Source organism: Vidua macroura, chromosome 5, assembly GCF_024509145.1.
Source record: "Vidua macroura isolate BioBank_ID:100142 chromosome 5, ASM2450914v1, whole genome shotgun sequence".
Lineage (NCBI taxonomy): Eukaryota > Metazoa > Chordata > Aves > Passeriformes > Viduidae > Vidua > Vidua macroura.
Window position 1 is genome coordinate 34,411,722 of NC_071575.1, and position 19,356 is coordinate 34,431,077.

The following is a 19,356-nucleotide window of genomic DNA, read 5'->3' on the forward strand; positions in this document are numbered from 1 at the left end:
CTGTTTAAATCAGCCTCAATTTAGCAATTAGAGAAGCAGTCACTGTGCTAGCAGGAAGAGAGGAAACATTTTAAATTCAATTAAGAAACTCAAAATAGCATTCACAGAGATGTTATAGTTGATGAGTCTTGTCCCTGTATTTCTTATCTATACATAATCAGTAATTTTGGAAATATATGGATGTAGATTATGTTACCATGGGTTTTTTTTACTAAATCTAGAAGGTATCTTTGAGGCCATCATTACCATTCATAAAGAACAGAATATTATTTTCAGCAGCCCTTTTTTTTTGAAGTCCCAGTGTACCTTCCAGTTCTGGGGGCTGAATGTATCACAGTATTGAAACAATTTTGAAGGGACAAATGCGTTCATTTTTTTCACTTTCTTATGTGTTAGTTCGTTACACTGGGTAAAATAACATAAGCCTTGGCACACACAACTGCAAACATGACATGACTATTTCATCTCTAGATTGCCTACCAACTTTTGGGTCTGTAAATAAGGGGTGTGCAGATAATATGTTGTTAAATTTCTGTCCAATCTCACACAATCCCATGCTTTCTGCTTTTCAAGTCTTTCTCTTTTTTCTCCTGTGTCTGTCTGTCCTTGGTTCTTTATGGATTAGATGTAATCAAAGTGTCCTCTGCTGGAAAGAAAGGAATCTTTCCTTTGTGACTATGACTATTCTATTGGTCTGACCTGTATATTATTTATCCAAAGTATATGTTCTACAACTATCTTGTGAAGAAATTTAATTTTTTCCTGTGCCTTTTTGGGTTACCTGTCTTCATAGTTTCTCACTTTAGAATTCTCAGAACTGCAGAAATGTTAACATACATTATTGCTAGTTTATGTATATAGGTATCTATATGTTATATCGTTTTAGAGGAACCATAACACAGGAAAAAAGTGTAACCTATTGTGTTAGAGATATACAGGAGATTCTGCTGAATTATGGTAGTCATTGACAGCCAAGCTGTCAATAGAGTAATTAACACCTCATTGTGTAAGAGAATTAACACCTCCTTGTAAGAAATGCAGTCACAGCATCACAGAATGGGTTAGGTTGGAAGGGACCACAGTGGGTCATCTGCTCCAACCTCCCTGCTCAAGCAGGATCATCCCAGAGCCCATGGCACAGGTTTGTGTCCAGATGGGTCTTGAATATCAGTCATTTATTTGCATGTCTTACCTTAGAAAATATTAAATTGAGAAGTCCAGAAAGTAATTTAAATGAAAAGTTTGTTGCAGTAGGTCACAGTCCTTTGTACCAATTCTTAACAATGCCTAATTCCCTCTGGAAGTAGCCTTGCCATACACACAGTAGCTGCAAGATTACTGAACTGTGTAGTGCAAATGAGGAAACTATGCTATGTAACATTAATGGTGGTGGGAATGTGTGGGAGGTCTTTCTAAGACATAATAAGAGAAGTCTGAGTAATTTCCTAGCTCATGATGTAGCAGTAAGATCTATGGCAGTGTGATTTAAGTCCCAGTGGTTGATTCCTCCTTTGCTGCTAAACAAAACCGCTCTATAAACCCTGCAGAGACAGTGAGCACAGTCACTGGAACACAGAGCAGAGCACCTTGTAAGCATTTCTAACTGACTTGGATTAGGACGTAAAAGCCCAAGAGAGCCAAACCCACCAATAGGATAGGTAAAGGATAGGCTAAATCTGAGAAGAGCTACTTTGTATTACATTTCAGGTCTGAGACAGTTTTACCTATGCTGGATTTGTCATTCCCTTTAAAATAATAAAAACCAAAGCAGACAAAACCAAAAACAACTTCCAAAAAGACCCCTGCAACAAAACACCCCAACAATACAAAAAGCCTTGAAACAGTGATGCCAGAGCCAATTCTCTTTTCTATAAAACAAGTATAATACCACATACTGAAATTTTGTTTCTCTTTGAGATGTGTAAGTTAGGTCAAGTGGCTTTCAGCCCTATTAACAGCCCAGCAAACAGTTCAATGGTGGCTCTGGTGCAGGAAAACAAGGATTCTCCCCTTGCTGTGAAACAGAAGTCAGGTTCATCAGTGTGATCAACATATGAGTACTATGCTAGTAGTCATGATCTTCACCCGCCTCTGCTATTAGCTTTGATTTAGTTTGGATAGAAGTCATTATAAAAAGGACAGATTCATGTTAAAATTATATCCATAGTATCTCTTAACTGAGAAATGTTTAAATGCTAAATTTCTAATTTTGCATTTTTGAATGTATTTAATTTCATCCGTAATTCCAGAAGGATGCCCCTACCTCAGGGACAAAGATGCATGACATTTCAAATTGCCAGGTACTGCAGCAGCAGGTTCTAATGGTCCATCAGGTGTCCTGAGCACCTGGCTCCCTCAAGCAAGTCTTGCATTGACTCTGGGCCCCATGGAGTTGGGAACACAGCGTGTTATTGTGCTTTAGTCGCATTTGTTTGCATGGAATCAGGTACTGAATAATACATTTCACTCTGAAAAGTTTAATGAGAGTGTGGTAATTTTGGAGACTAATTCTCTCTCTGGTGATTATAGTGTCATTAACCTAAATTTCAAGGTTTCCCTGCTTCTTGTTTAGAAGATGCTATTTAGATGTAAAATTTCTTTCAGTTTCAATTGACTGCTTAGACATCATTAAAATGTAATTAACAGTTTTTCTCAATGATATGCTAGACATTTATAAACCTCCAACAAGGGTCTCTATTCATCCAAAATTTAGTTATTACTGTAGATCTGTTAGGAACAAGCCTTACTCCTAAGGCAACAAAGAGAAATTAAGGAAGCTGTGTAGAATTTTTAAATTATACACAACATCTTTTACAAGCTGAAAAGATTAATTTAATTTGCCTGACTCATCCATAGATGTTTACTCTCAACATTAAATAAATGACAGTTTTGGTTAATACTGAAACTTTTTAGGTCTTACTATTTGTAAATTGAGCATGCTGTTCTAGGAAACAAAAGATGAGGGTAAGGGGTATTTAAAGTGTTTAGGGTGTTATTCATTGTTTTGTGAAATTAAGTGATGTTGGGGTGTATATGTACTTCATTTTTATAATTTTAACTAGACTTTGTATTTCACTTTTCTTGTTCTATATAAAATGTGGTGATGTTTTGTATATAGAATCTTTTGCCTGAACTTTCAGACCCTGTTTGCCTAAAGAACCCTTGTTTAAGAAAACTCAGGGTTTAGGACTAGAATCTTTAGTGGCACAGATACCATCTGTCACAGCTACATTCAATTGAAACCCCTCAATAATTTAAATAGTTTGCACTCCTCTAAACCATACCTTTTGATTAAGATAAACTCTTCAGGCAGCAAAAATGAAGAACAGATCTTTTCTCTTAGCATTTTTTTTTCCTAGTGATTAACCAGTCTCCCTCTGGAAAACACTTACCTAATTTCCAATTCTGAATTTTGTAGTTGACTCCAGCTACCATTCTCTGTGACTGTGTACAGACTATCTCATATGTTCATGACATCATCCTTTGTGGGTGCTGTGCAAACTGTGCACAATGACTTGGCCTTGGCATTCACACAGGGTTCTCATGATAGCCCTAGTCAGGACCCAGAATAGGAAGTTCAGGTCAATCCAGTTTCTATTGCAATGTGTAAAGGTTCCTGAAAGGTTCAGGTAGAGTCATAGTGTCCTCTGGAACAGGAGAAGTTGATCAGTGTGTGTCCCACAAGACAATTCATACATCAAAAAATGAGTAGATAACACTGTGGCTAAAATTAATTGTATTCCCTCTAAAAATGCATATCTCCACTGACCTCATCTCAGGTAACAAATCAAGGCACTTTAAGAGAAGCTGTATAAATGTTTTACTGTCTTTTTCATTAAAATGCCATACATTGAGCCCTTTATGAAAATATTCTTTAACAATGAACTCAGACAACCTTGAAATATTAGCAACAAATAGAGTTGTGTTTGCTTCCCTTTTTGCTATAATTATCCGAGTAAGCGTCAATTGTTTTCTCATTATCCACAGTTTTGCTCAGGAATGATGTCAAACTGCCCTTGCCTAAAAGTTTCACTGGTGGCAAATACAGCTCTAAAGAGTCTTGCTTTGTACTGTGCACTACAGCTCCAAAGGCCAGGAACCCTTCTCAAATGTAATGTTTGATTTGATCTGCAACAATATGCAAAGTAGCAGAAAATAAGTGTCTCTGAAGAAACACAAGATATATACATATCATATGTTGCATGAAAGTGTGTAATAATTAAACATAGTCACTGACATTTCACAGGATGTACTGACTGTAGCCCCTCTAAAGCACCACCATAAGGCAAGGTTTGAGAGGCATTTAAGTGCTCTGTAGTCCTGGATTGCCACTCAGAGGTGGGTTTGACGTTGTGGATGCTGCTAGTACAGTGGGAGATTGGCTTGTGCCCATCCTTTTTGCAGCAATCCAAAGGCAAATTATTTTATAATTGTATATTTTGTACAACTTATTACAAAAATCCCTGAAAAAGAATCCACATGCAAGCCAGCCATTCTGGATCATGATGGCAGGACCCAAGTCCAGAAGCTGATAAATCCCCCAGTTTATTTATATGAGTCAAGAGGAGCACTTTAGCCTCATTTTTTTCTTCTTTTTTTGTTTGATTTAACTCTGGACAAGAATCTATTAATTCTGTATTTCCAAAACAAGCTTAAGATGTGAGGTTTATGTTTTCCAAGGAAAATCAAAGTAAACCATTCTTTCCCAAGGACCTTCTTTTGGGGGGATTTACTCCACAGCTACAGGTTTTTGTTTGCCTGATACAGTTTCCTGGCTTCAAGTGCGTTGCAGAAGAGCATTGATGTGCCAGGACATGCATATGTGCTTACATACATGAAAAAACCCTTGTAAAATCAAGACCTAAGCAATTCTCATATGTAAAAAATAAATTCTTAGTATTCATAGCCTTATAATTAACTTTGCAGAGAGAATTGCAATGCTGTAAAGTCTCAGCTGATTACTGTGATGTACATGTTAAACAGCAGGAACATCACATGGACAGAAGAGCATGTTGGATTGGTTCTCTTTCTACTTAGGGGGAAAGAAAGAATGATAAATGTTGATAACTTCACTTGATAAACAGACTTCCATTTTTTTAATGGACAAATCCAAGTTTTAGATCTCTGTCAACAAGCAACTTGAAAAAATATTTAGGCAGACTATTTTGTGGAATATTGTGGACTATTTTGTTTGAAACACTGCAGTTATTGTGTAATTGCTCTTGAATCCACATGATGCCCCTTTAATTAGGTTAATTAATTAGGTTTCATGTGTGCAAGTGCAATTAGAATTTGTGACTACAAATAATTTCTGTCCTCTGCAGTATGCAAATAGCTGTTTCTAATGATTTTTTTAATTGCACACATTTTAGAAAATTAATCCAATTGGATTAATTAGGGTGTTTTTCTGTGCCATCCACCTAATGTTCCTATATACTTAATGCTTATTAAGCACCATAGTATCCTAAACATATGCAATTTATTTTTTGATGTAGCTCTTAGGAATACAATGTTTTTTCACCCCCAATCTTTTATTTTCTGAATCTTCAGGAAAATTTAAGTTTTGAAGTTAATTTCATTCCTTCCTATCTTATCTATGAAAAAATAACAGATGTTGTTAGTAGCTTTTAGACTGATCTTTAGTTTTTCCTCCCTTTCTAGCAAAATTTGTTTCTGTTTTCCCAATCTGGTGAAGGAAGGGGAGGTGTTCAGTATTCTGATATGCAGTTTAGGATTGTTTGCTATGTGCAGTGTGGTTTTCTCTTGGCTGGATTAGTGTCTAGTCTTGGAGACACATAAAGATGAACTTTATTTTTAAACTTAATTCCTTTAGCAAATATTTTAACTGGAACACTTTCAAATCATTAGTCAGTCAAAGCTTTTGCAACATTAAAAATGTGTCTTGTTCTTACACTAATACTTGGAGCCTTTTTAGCATTACAAATATAAAGATAAATGGGTATTTATTTTGCAGAGGATTATTAAACCTTACTTAGATTATTCTGATGATGGAAAAGATGATACAACATATTTTTTTCTATATCTAACTCATATTTTTAAAATATTTTATTTTTTAAATAATACTTTAAAAATATATATTATTTTTCTCCTTTGCCAAGTTTTTAAAATTCTTTTCCTCATAAAAGAATATTTGTATCAGAAAATTGCAACTTTTTAATCAAACATAAACCCCTTAGGCTCTAGTCTCTATCTTATCTACATGTGTAAGTCTATCCATTGCTATTTGGAACTTCTGGATAAATATAAGCTTATACCCTGAAGCATGCAGCTGGCTTTCTAAACAAGTCTTTCCGGCGCATGTAAATATCCTATCAGATTAACTGTAGAATTAGGATTTAAAGGAAGAATGGGTAAAACACAACAGAGTAAAAAAATTCTACACAACTCTTATATTAATATGTCTAAGGAAAATGTAATAAAATGGTGATAAATTTGCCTTATGACAAAAAAAAAAAAAACCAAAAACAGACCAAAAAAACAAACAAACAAAAAAAAAAAAAAAAACCACACACTGTAAAAATAAAGGTAAAACCTAGATTTAAAAGTCCATTTTTCCCTGCTGTATTTTATTATTCTCCAACAAGATGCTCAGGGAGTGACAGAACGCCCCTTGATCTTCTACTCCTATAATGGCCTTCAGGTCACATAAATTATCCCCAGGTGACTGCAAACTGCCAGCTCATTAAAACTACAAGAAAATTACTTGCATTCTAATCAATCCCCCAGTTTCTCTCTACACATACCCAAAGGAGTACTCAGTGGAAAATGTAACAAACAACAGTTCTGCTTCAATATACTGCAGAAGGCTCAAAATTAAAACCTTTTTCAGCAAAGTGATCACATCAGTCTTTACAATTAGCTCAGTAGAAAATGAGAATGAATCATGAATGCATATTCAATTCTAGTGCTACTTTCATCAGATTTGGTAATTTTTTTAATAGTTCCCTAGTACTTTACTTATATTACATACCTTTCTGTCCTTCCCTTCCTTAATCTTCCTGTCTTAAATTTCTTGTGTATAAATTTGTCATTTGTTTCCATCTGCTTTTCTGTGTCGCACTTTCTCTCCTCTCTCCCAGCTGTTTTGCTGACCTTCCACACATGAAAGCAAATTTGAAGTCCTCAAAAACAGTGCCCTTCTGAACTGACTGAAATGTCTGCAACCTCTTCTTAGTTGAATGCAGGAAAGTTTTCTCATCTCATATTTATTACAACTATATCTACCAAGCATTTCTAGATCTCTGTAAATAATTTGTAAATATAAATACAATATTTTGAGGTGTCTGGGTTTCATTCAGGCCTATAATTTTCTTTTTTATGATGGCAATTAATGGATGATGTAGAAAGTTTATTATCAGCAATGACTACAGAAATCCTACTTTCTCCTCTATATACTGTACCTATTGTATTGGCAATAAGAGGTTACCTAGAGGGCAAGTAATTCATACCACTGTTGCTACTGATATAGTGTTAGTATGACTGCTGAAATTAAAACATACCTCATTCATATTAAAACTGTAAAATTAAAATTTTACAACCAATTCTAGGTAATTTTTGATTACTATGAGATATTTTGCTAAAATATTATTAAAGTGCAAATAGACAAGTAAACCTTGGTATGTAGTCCACTCAATTTTACTGTGTATCTGTGGTAATTTGGTTAAAACCACAGGTTTGGGATTTTCATTACTTTTGGGGTTACACAAAAGCCCTTATGAAATTACTCAAATCTAAGCAATAAGCTTTGATTTGAAAACCTACTCCACATTTGCTGTGTTTACAGATCTTTGGCATGAATATGTATTGTTGATGGAAGATGTGCTGTGCTGAGTGGTTCCTAATAAATAGCCAGCATGAGTTTAATGAAAATCTCATTTTGACAATTTCATCTGCTCCCCACAAGAGCACTTAATTTTTCTAAATCATTGAAAGACCAGTTACAAAGATTTCTGTAGTTATAATGGTGATATTATTTTATCTATCATACTATTTAATTTTTATGGACTACTATATGTTCATTAACATTTATGTGCTTTTTTTTCCCATTCATCTCTCTTCATGTCATGAAAAGCATACCTGGGTAAGTTAAAATGCCATGGTTGCTGAACATACTAATCTTCAGCACTATGTTTATTTTCTATGTTTTATTCCTGCTTTTTTTTGGTTTTCCGTGAATCTTATGTAATGAATCCATTCAGAAAACTGAAACTGAATCCATGCAAAAAAATGAAAGCTTTCAAAGTATTCAGAATAACAGTAAACCTTGAAAGCATACACAAATTTAGGTCAGGTCTTGCTCCTGAAGTGCTTGACAGAATCAGTTAATTACTTGGAGATAACTTCTGTCTTTTTTTTTTTTTTTTTTTTTTAATAAACACATTTTGGGAGGTCTAAATTCCAGAATCACAAAGACATTTAAGAGTTAAAGTCAGTGGGAAAAGTTATGAGTTTAACAAATGCAGTTAAGGCATAAATTCTGTTTAATTGAATCACAAAAGACTCACAGAATACACAATTTTTTTTTTCTGTTTGAACACTCATGCTGTTTCAAAGCAAACATATATGCAGAAATATTTTATTTGTGCATGTAATTTTACTGTTTTCTCTTTCACCAGTTCATTTTCTTGTTTGTCTTGGTTTTTTGTAATTAACTCGATATCAAGTTGAAAATCTTCATCTCTTCTTTGATCTATTGTAGAAATGCTATTTCTTCTTGAATAAGAATTTGCAGACTTAAGGAGGAAATTTCAGTAGGTGAAAGGGCACAGAACTTAATTTTGAACAAGGGCAACCACATTAATTTAGAATATGTGATTATGAAATTGCTTTATAAAAATAGATTTTATAACATTTGATCAGCCTGGAAACACTGAGGGTCTCTAACGCAGTACAATACACACAAGATTGCAAGACTATGTATTATGCACGTCTGCTTATTTCACAGCTGTTTTATTTGGTTTTCAATACTAGCCATCTGAAGATCTTTTTGTCAGGGTCTGTCTTATCCATTCCTGAATGTGCTTCACTTAGCCTAATAAATATCATCAGAAAAAAAATAATGCTGCCCTTCAGTTTGCATACAGCTTAAATATACACCTAACATGGAATATCCACAGCACTGTTATTCTTTCATCTAGGATACTGTGGAATTTATACTTCCTTATTCTGTAGATTTTAAAATATTCTGTTTATTACTTGCATCTTGATTTCTGTATTTCAATCATTTTTTTCTGAAAACTCCTTAAAATTAAATTGTAAAATATTGGAGATTGAATTTTGTCCATTGTTTACAGTCTGACCTGATATTTGATATCAGAAAGGAGAATGAGGGTTTCAAATAATTTAAAATCCAGATCACATAAGTGTCAAAGTTCAAACAGGATCTGGCATAGTTTTTAATTAGTGCAGTCTTTAAGTCAGTTGGATCCTTTCAGAGTCAATTAAATCTGCATTGTGTGGCAATATAAACTCTTGAGTCTCTCCCCAACCTCCCACTCCACTTCCTACTTTAAATCAATTTATAGTCTTGCGGAAAATACATATATATATAAAATGTGACTTGATATTTTTATTATGTATTATTAGCGTATACAAATTCAATTCTTATTTTTTCATGCAATGTTCTGAGTTACAGGATTCTGGCATGTCTTAAATATTTAGCAAATGACAATAGGAAGGACAAAATCTAATTCCAGTTTAATTCATTAGAAATCCTGTTTCCTGGTTTTTTTTCAAACTTTGAATGTATGTTAGATTTCAAGCAGCAGATGTGTTTACTCTTACCTTGAAATCATAGGATTACTCAGATAAATGCAGTATATTTGGTCTGTCTTTTCTGTCTGGTTATCTTCTATAAACCTATCATGTATAGTACTTTGTTGTAAATGAAACATTTTAATGTTGCTGATAACAATAACCATAATAATGTCAGTTCATAATCAGAGGACCTGCTAGGTAAAAACTTCAATCTGTTTTCTCTTTGAGACAATGTCTGTGACAAAAGGCCATTTCACAGTCTAAATTACCCATTAGCCAAATTTTTAAATCAATTCTGCTTGTGTTTTACAAACATGATCTGGCTTTTGACTTCACTGTGACTCCTTTTCAATTTATCTCACATTTATATTATGTTTTAATTAAGAGATATTTAATGCAGTATAATATCCTTGAAATCTTTTCACATGAACCCTATTAGATATCAGAGTAAATCCTATTACTTGCAGAAATATGAAGATCTGTGTTTAAATATTGTTTACATTTCATCAAGGCAATGTCTGGATGTCGTGTATTGCACAGAGTGTTTGCATTATGTGTATTAGAAATCCTAAACTGTCATTGCTTGTTTGCTTCATGGGGGGCAGCCTTGTCTTCATGAAGAAAATTGAATGCCACTGAATGACACACTTTGTCAAGATAGCATTAACTTCCTACACAAATTCTATTTAAAGACTATTCAGGTTTGTAATAAAGTTCACTGGGCTTTATGCAATGAATTGATGACAGCTGCTGATATAGAGCTAGAATTTCCCTGGTATGAGAGAATATGTATGAAGTAGATTTGCAGGATAGTAACAATTTCACTCATTTTTTCTGCCTTCCTATTGCTTCCATGTACTTCTCCTGTCCAAGGGATTAATGAAGCATTCAGAAGTCCCCATGTTATGAAACAGTTGTGCTCTCAGGCTTTTAGGTTGATCTGGGCAGTTAGTTGTACCTGGCTCATGGATGAGTAGCACTGAGGCATATGGCTCAGTGTTAACAGTGTCTTTAGCTAGTCATTTTGGGGAGGATTAATCAGAAATCAGTGCTAGAGAGGCAATTCTGCTTCTCCAACACACAGCTTCATAACACAACTTGACATTCTGTGAAACTTTTCTTTACTGTCTTTAATAAAAATATGAAAACAGGTCATTTTCTGTTGTGCTCCCTAAAACACACAAAGTATTTCTCAAATTTGGATTGATGTTAAACAGTTGATGTTCATGAAATTTCCAGACTTAAAAAAAAACAGTCTCAGAGTAATGATATATTTTAAATAGCGTATTCCAGTTACTCCCATAATACCTCCAGGAAGAGGATTTTATTCTTTAGCAGTAATAATGTTATGTTTTAAAATATGGCTTTAATTTGGAATTCATTCCAGTGGTAGTAAGTGGTCTAAACCCCCATCTGCAAAATAATATAATTTCTAGTAATGCCTAATTAATGTCAATTTTTCCTTATCATCTTGTTTTCATATGCTGCCAAAAACCTAAGCAAGCATGGAAATAATTGCATTTTAATTCCCTTCCTCCTCTCCAATGGACACATTGTAACATGGAGCACTCTACTGACAAAGTCTGAGGAGGGGAAAATCCCCCATTCCCCTGCAAAGAACCTTCTAAATTTGACTGTCTGTAAAATGCTTTTCATGATCCCCCAAACCATGTATTTGTAATGAAGGGAAGAGGGAGTGATAAGCTTTACGGTATTTGTCCCTTCTTCCTCCTGTGATCAACTGTAGGTTTCTGCAAGGAAAATTGAACTGCAGTTACCAATATTTTGCTTGGGGTTCTTCTGTTTTCAGGAAGCCAGTGATTGTCCCAAAAGGACAACTGTAGACAACATCCTGTCCATTCTAAAATATTGTTTTCTATTCCAAAACAGGCAGGTCGCTGGATTCATTTTTCAAGTGATTTACACAATTGGTCAAAACAGTGCATATTTTTTCCTACATGATACTTTTAACTTAATGAAAGAGTGGATTTTTTTTCTATAGTGCTAGTTCATATTACCAAAAAAGACCCAAAACACACCATTCATTAGAGTTTTCACTGACTTCCAACTAAAGAATCTATCTCTTAGTCAAAAAATAGAAATTCTGGGTTTAGTTTTGGCTTATAGAGGTTCAGGTTTGAAGGCTTGAAGGTTCAGGTTTCACAGATTTCCTAGTTTCTATTAAGAAGTAGTCAAAGACTAATATTCCAAAAGTAAATTATAATTTCAATAAACTTTAATATTGCAGTGCTGTTCATAAGAATCATCTGAGGAAGAAATTATAAGTTTTTAAGCATTAAATTCATTTTAAGGCAAGAAAATATTATAAAAGTCCTTTTACTATTCTTCTGTATCAATGAGTGATGCACAACCCTTATGATGGCTATGATTCATGTGCATGTCTGAGTACAGGATTTTCATCTTTATACTAAGAGTATTTTCAATTCAGAGCAATTTCCTTCTACATGCAAAGACCATTTGGATTACGTTTATCAAATTAAGGCTTTGGCTAGAGCACATTTTATATATATATATATATATATATATATATATGGCATCTCATTTCTGGCCTGTCCCCATTTTCTTGAGCTTAAATTAGTAACCACAGCTCTATTTTCCTTTAGCTCTATGAGCCAAACTACTTCTGAAGTAACAGAAGTGCTTTCCCGCTCTGAGAGAATGTATTGGTTTGAGATTCACTGGAGTAATTGTAAGCCTCCACACCAAGCATTGGGCTGGTACTAAAGTTGCAAAGTCACAGAAGGCTCCGTAGAAAGATGTGCTTTGTAATTCCAGTATAAAGGAACTGAGTTTTTCATGGAAGTGAGACCTTAAAGTGCCAGTGCCTCTTCTTCAGGCATCTCAGTTCTCGAAGCCACGCAGAGATTTAACACCAAATCCAAGAGGCCAAGAATTCCTTCCTACCTCCTTGTAGTCCACGTGCTGCTGCTCTCCTGCTTGGAGCAGGAGACCAACACAAGCAAAGAAGGCCAGTGACCCTCAAAGCCACAATCTCCTTTTCTACTTAACATGTTAACCAGCCCTGCTCTTTCAGCTGGGATAATTTAAGAGAATACTGCAGATAAGAGAAACTCTGTGATCAGGTTCCTCCAGGGATGCACTCCCAGCTGCAGAAGGGGCTGCTCCCCGGGCTTGGGCTGGTTGTAGGGAAGGAGCACATTGTATAGGATTTTGTGCAGTCCATGCTCTGCCATGGGATACCAAAAGTGGCCAGGTGAGGCAGGGGCATTCATGAAACCTTATGTGTCCCAAAGGACAGCCATGCCAGCTCTCAGACCCAGTAGCAGCAGGAGTCCTGCAGTCCTGTTGTAGCATCTGAGGGAGGTACAGCACCACTGTAGCACCTGCAGAACTAACCCTGAGGGAAGGCTGCAACCTAAATACCTCATCCACAGGTAGCTGGGATATGGCCAAGTGTGGCCATGCCTTAATTCTGCTCTCCTAAGCAGACAGGTGAATACCTTTCATAGGCATTCACTACTTATCTCCTGGGAATATGGCATTCCTGCATCCCCATCGGCTGCTGAAGGTAACAGGGTGTTTGTGTACCCAGAGAGCGACTTCTTGTTTTACTGAGGGTTATGCTTTCACAGAAATCAAGGATAGCTCCACAGTGGCTTGGGATGTCTGAGTGACAAAGGAAAGGGCTGCTGCAAAGGCTGTGTGGGAGGAGAAGCTGTATCAATTTCAGTAATGCTGTCAAGTATTTGTAATATTACATATTAGTACAGCATAAACTCAGAAAATAAAGCAGCTTGCTTTCTATAAATATTCAGAGACAGGGATTTAAACCTGTATGCAAAGTCTCTCTCTTATTTGAGTTTTGTTTTCTGCTGAAGCCAAATTCACTGTGTGGCCCCTTGGCAATGCAAAAATCCCCAGAGGACCCCTCCTTACAAGTAAGATCACCCCATTGCTTTTATCTGCTGTGATTTTATAGTACACATATTTGAAAGGCTGCTAAAGCAGTGACAAATTGTCAAGGGATTACTGAACCACAAAGGCTGTAGTTATAAAAGAGGACAGAAAAAACTTGAAGCCATAATTCCAAGATTTTCTTGTTATTTGGGAATGTAAGCAAATTTTAATACTACATTAGCATAGTCCTTGTCTAATTTGTTTTTCACCACAGCTTGTTGCAGAGAGCATTCTTTTGTGTTTTGCTCAGTGGGAGGTAGCTGAAAACACACTGTTAAATACCAGGAAAAAAAAGACATTTGAAGGACTGCTTTTTCTACACCACCACCACAGTGGAAATGTCTGGTGTAATAGCTGAATGTTTTTAATATAGAGCATTTTCCTGGTAGTCTGGATGACTAGTTTATACATAACTATACCAAATATTTAATGCAGCCATATTAAAAGTATCAGTTAGGCTTTGAGAATGATGTTTTACATATACACCAGTTGTAATCCAGAAAAACTGCAGATACAGGAGCTGGATTGGTATTTGATCAACTCAATAGAAAGATATCTAGTATATATATAAAATTGAGAAATCACATCAATTCTATAATTATAAAAATATACATCAGTAAACCATATAAAATTCTTTTATATATAATCAATAATTTAAAAGATCCAAACATGGAACTACCAAAGATACAGTCAACTCTTAAATAGCCAGAGATGGCATATTTAAAGAACAAAATAGCTGTGCTGCATAGACACTAGCTCTGTGCATAGCTGGTACAGCTGGTTTAGTGTTTCAAACAGAAAACACCTCTTAGATCCAGCTGCATTACATCCATGCTTAGTTCATGTCTAGAAGTTGCCAGTTCTGGGCCTTACTGAGTCCTTACCAGACCAGAGCTAAGTTAGTCTCAGGAGTCCCTCAGTTTTCTCTTCACCAACGTCTGTTTTTATAGCCCTTTATTATAGGGTATACCGATTTTTTTATTGCTTTGGCTAAAGAAGAGACAGAAACCTCATCTTTTGTATGTTAGATGTTTAAAAGGATGTCAGAAAAAATGAAGAATTGGGAATAGATTGAGAGTACATTCAACAGGAGAAAGAGCTGTATTGTTAACTGGTGTGTTCTGTGCTTTTTCTATGCCTGTCATTGTGTTTCACTGTTATTACCCTTCACAAAAAGGCAGAGTTGCATCTTTTTGTCCCAAAACATAATTGCACATATTTACTATTTCTTGATCCACTTTTAGACATGAACTTCTGGAAGAGGCTCGGAGAAAAGGTTTGCCTTTTGCGCAGTGGGATGGACCAACGGTGGTTGCCTGGCTAGAGGTAAGTGTTGGCCAAAACTTGAAAATATGAGTCATGTTTGTAGACTGCTTCTGTGTGCTTGCCCTTACAAATCTTAAAAGAGACTGTTACAGCCTCTTCCTCTCCCCTGTGCACTGTGCCATCAGCACTACGTGGGTTTTGACACTGGATGGTATAGAGACTAGAGCTGAAAAAAGTAAGACAATTAACACAGCGAGATGAAGAATGTTCTTGAACCCAAAAGTTTTTAAATCCTTTAATTACTCAGTCTCTAAATGTCTAGAAACTACACAGACATGTTATGTAGAATGATGTGCTAATTTTAAATAAATGTGAAGTATTTGTAGCTTTCTGCATTTAAAATTATAATGGGGAAAAAAGCATTCCTCCCACTATTTCCACCTGTAGCATAGGAGATCCAGGTTGAAATCTCTCTGATTTGACAGGCAGTGCCTTCATATCTGAAATCCAATGTGCAGAGAGCTGTCCTTTATTTGGAGGACCTAAATAAATGGGGTTTGGAAATCAAGAAGAAGAAACATTCAGCAAAGCTGTCATCAATTTTGACAAAGTAATCAATGTTTTAGGTGAAGGACCTACTAAAAAAAAACCACAGATGCTGAGGGGAGAAGGCCGCAGAAAGTAAGAATGTTCTTATACAAATCCACAGTCACTTTTACATGGCAAGGCTGTAACACTTCACTGCAGATACAAACTCTGTTGGCTCAAGGAGCAAGTCTATTCCTTACTATACCAAGCATCTCTACCTATTCACAACTTTTCTCCTGCCTGCTCTAGCTATCATCCATTGATCATCAGTTAGACCTTGGAAAGTTTTCCTCTTCAATGGAAAAAAGAGATCCCTCTCCAAACCTTTGACAGAAATATGCTAGTGAATAAATGAAAGATGAGAAATGAAAGCAGCTAATGTCCACAAAATTTCTGCTTCACATTGGCATTGCTGAAGGTACCTAATGAAAAATACAAAATTAAAACTTCAGGAAGTCAATACAAGCATTTGTATATGATCTTGGAAAATAGGATTATATCCTAATTCCCAAAAAATATCTGTTAATATGGAACAATCCTTAATTCGGCCACTACTTTCCTTTTTCATATGACTGTAACCGGATTTATATCAGTCAGAAATATTTAGTATTACAGGAAAGGCTGATTTGTTGGAGACATGAACATACAAAAGTCTATAATTTTTGCATACCAATACCCTCATCTTTCAAGGAGATCTGCAGTTTCAAGCAGTTTTTGACAAGTTAAGCCTTACTTTTTTTTCCCCCCTGATTCTTTTCTGAAAAATAGGATATACTTCCCACTGTCTAAGAATGGGGCTGTAAAGAGAAATCCAGATCTATGAAGTTCTTGGGGAATATGATGACAGCAGCACAGGAGAGCTCAACAGGAAGTTTATGTCACAATAGTCAGTGCAGATTGAATACTGATGGCAAAAATATATGAGGATAGGAGTAGTGTGTTTATTCAGTGAGTATCAGTGCATTTCATACTCTCCTAAAGAAAAATAGTGTCACTTCAACTAAAGAAGTAAATATTAAAGGAGAAAAAGACTCAAAATTAAGACATATATTGTGAAATTTTCAAATGTTACAGGGCTTTTCAGCCTTAGCATTTATTCTTGTTTTTGTATGTAGCACAGACATAGTTGAGAAATATTTTAAGAATTTTGTGTTTTCTTAATTCTGCAAAAGTATATTGATCTTGATATCTGACTTCTCTGTCTAGAATTATTTCTGCGTTCTCTTTTTAGAGACTGTTCATCTAACATCATTTTCTGCTTGAGAGTTAATTTTTTAAAGAATTTACTTATTTTGTTATAGAAATAATTTACCTAATGAGCAGCAAACACTTTAATCTATTTCTGCAGTGTTTATGCATTTCTGCTTTTCAAGTGCATGTGTGAAAAAAAATTAATGTCAAAATAAATGAGGTGATGAAATAAATTTTAAAGCTATGCATGGTTTTTCATGGCCATTTAGGTGCAGATGGGTGTTATCTACATAATTTTTGGGTTTTGCTTTTTGGTTTTTTCCTTCATGAAACTTTGTATTTTGTAACAGTTTGTTGGAATCAGATCATGTTTTTGAGGTTCAGACTAGCATTCGATGGAGGGTAGTATCAAATTCCATCAGTGGGAAGGACTTATTCAAACAACGCAGTAATTTCTCAATCTCTGTGATACTTCAGAACTCAAAGCTTGACTGAGCCTTTTGCAACCTGACAGTCAAGTCTGATTTCCCTGTGATGTAAAAGTGACCTAACAGCTGTCTTTTATGGAAATATCTCCTAGATAAAGTATAAACCTCTTAATAATCACACACTTCTTCCCCCTGCTGTGTCAAATGTAATGAAAATCCTTTCAATTCATTGCTGCTTTCCAGATTTTTTTGTGAATTTCCTTATTTCCTTGACCTTGTGTCCTCTTTTAGTAAGCCTTTATTAAGAGAAAAAACAAAGACAACCAATGGAATCAGCTAATTCTGATGGTCTGTTTGAGATGCACCTAGCTAGGTCTTTGTTATGTTATCCCTGATATCGTAGTGATTATGGCATTCACTGGTTATGTTCTTCTTACAGGCTTTGCTATGCATAATGTACTTCATACCATGATTAAAAACCCCACATGCATGATATGAAATTACCTCCTTTGGGAAAAAACAGCTGTAGACACTGGCAGTCGTATTAATGACACAGCATAAGATGAGAAAGCTGAGAAAAACAAGAATAATTCACACTCAGTAGGTCCTCTTACAAGGAAAGAACAAGTAGTGAAGAAAGGGGCTGTTCCTGGCCTGGGCTAGTAAGACTAACATAAGGAGAGGAAAAGCATATAAGTACATATCTTCTAAATCCATAGGTGATGGAGCTGTGCTCACATTTTGTGGCACCTTGTAACTAGTATTCCTAGCTGGGATGGGACAACATACAGAATCACAGAATAATGAGGTTGGAAGAGACCTCCAAGATCATCAAGTCCAACCTATGCCCTAACACCTCAACTACCCTATAGCATCAAGTGCCATGTCCAGTCTTTTTTTAAACACATCCAGAGATGGTGATTCTACCACTTCTCTGGGAAGACAATTCCAGTGCTTTATTATTCTTTCGGTGAAAAATTTTATCCTAATATCCAACCTGTACCTCCCCTGACATAGCTTGAGACTGTGTCTTCTTGTTCTGTCAGTTGCTGCCCAGTAGAAGAGACCAACCCCCACCTGTCTACAACCTCCCTTTAGGAAGTTGTAGCGAGCAATAAGGTCACCTCTAAGCCTCCTTTTCTCCAGGCTAAACAACCCCAGTTCCTTCAAACGTTCCTCATAGGGCTTGTGTTCCAAGCCCCTCACCAGCCTTGTTGCCCTTCTCTGGATGTGCTCAAGCATCTCAATGTCCTTCCTAAACTGAGGGGCCCAGAACTGGACACAGTACTCAAGATGCGGTCTCACCAGCACCGCGTACAGGGGAAGAATGACCTCCCTACTCCTGCTGGTCACACTATTCCTAATGCAGGCCAGGATGCCATTGGCCTTCTTGGCCACCAGGGCACACTGCTGGCTCGTATTCAACCAGCTGTCAACCAGCACCCCCAGGTCCCTTTCCGCCTGAACACTGTCCAGCCACACTGTCCCCAGTTTGTAACGTTGTAGGGAATTTTTGTGGCCAAAATGTAGAACTCGGCACTTAGACTTATTAAACTTCATGCTGTTGGACTCTGCCCATCCGTCCAACCGATCTAAGTCTCTCTGCAGAGTCCTCCTACCTTCCAATAGATCAACACAAGCTCCCAGCTTAGTGTTGTCTGCAAATTTACTAATGAAGGACTCAATGCCCTCATCCATATCGTCTATAAAAATATTAAACAGAACTGGCCCCAGCACAGACCCCTGAGGGACACCACTGGTTCACCACCACTCTCTGGACCTGGCCATCCAGCCAGTTCCTAACCCAGCGAAGAGTGCTCTTGTCCAAGCCGTGGGCTGCCAGCTTCTCCAGGAGTGTTCCCATATTTGCTGTAAAGTCTGTCCTTGATAGGGTGATTATTTGAACTGGGCTTGGTTAATTTCTACTCAGAAGATAAAAGCTGAGAAATGTAAGATTGTGCCCCTTGAGTACACCATGTTAAAAAAGAGAAAGCCATTTTAGTACAAAAGTGAAAAAAATATTTAATTCCTCTTAGATGATTTTCTGTACATAAGATTATCAGGTAGGCAGTAACACTGACTTGTGCCAGTACTTGGTCATTAAAACCTGGAAAAGGAGTAGCCCTGAGGATGGAGGCAGCTCTAAAAAGAATTCAAAGCATGCCTT

The 19,356-nt window shown here is 36.2% G+C and overlaps 2 protein-coding genes across 2 annotated transcripts in view; one reads left to right on the plus strand and one right to left on the minus strand.

Moving 5' to 3' along the window:
* Positions 1–19,356, plus strand: part of PPFIA2 (PTPRF interacting protein alpha 2) — a 309,903-nt gene that overhangs the window by 274,008 nt on the left and 16,539 nt on the right. The window contains exon 23 of the mRNA XM_053977182.1: positions 14,961–15,042. Coding sequence (XP_053833157.1) covers positions 14,961–15,042 — 82 coding nt within the window. The remainder of the gene's footprint in view (positions 1–14,960; positions 15,043–19,356) is intronic.
* ACSS3 (acyl-CoA synthetase short chain family member 3) overlaps positions 15,463–19,356 on the minus strand; it is a 98,516-nt gene continuing 94,622 nt past the window's right edge. Inside the window, exon 17 of the mRNA XM_053977178.1 lies at positions 15,463–15,524. Within this exon, the coding sequence (XP_053833153.1) occupies positions 15,477–15,524 (48 nt within the window). The 3' untranslated portion in view covers positions 15,463–15,476. The remainder of the gene's footprint in view (positions 15,525–19,356) is intronic.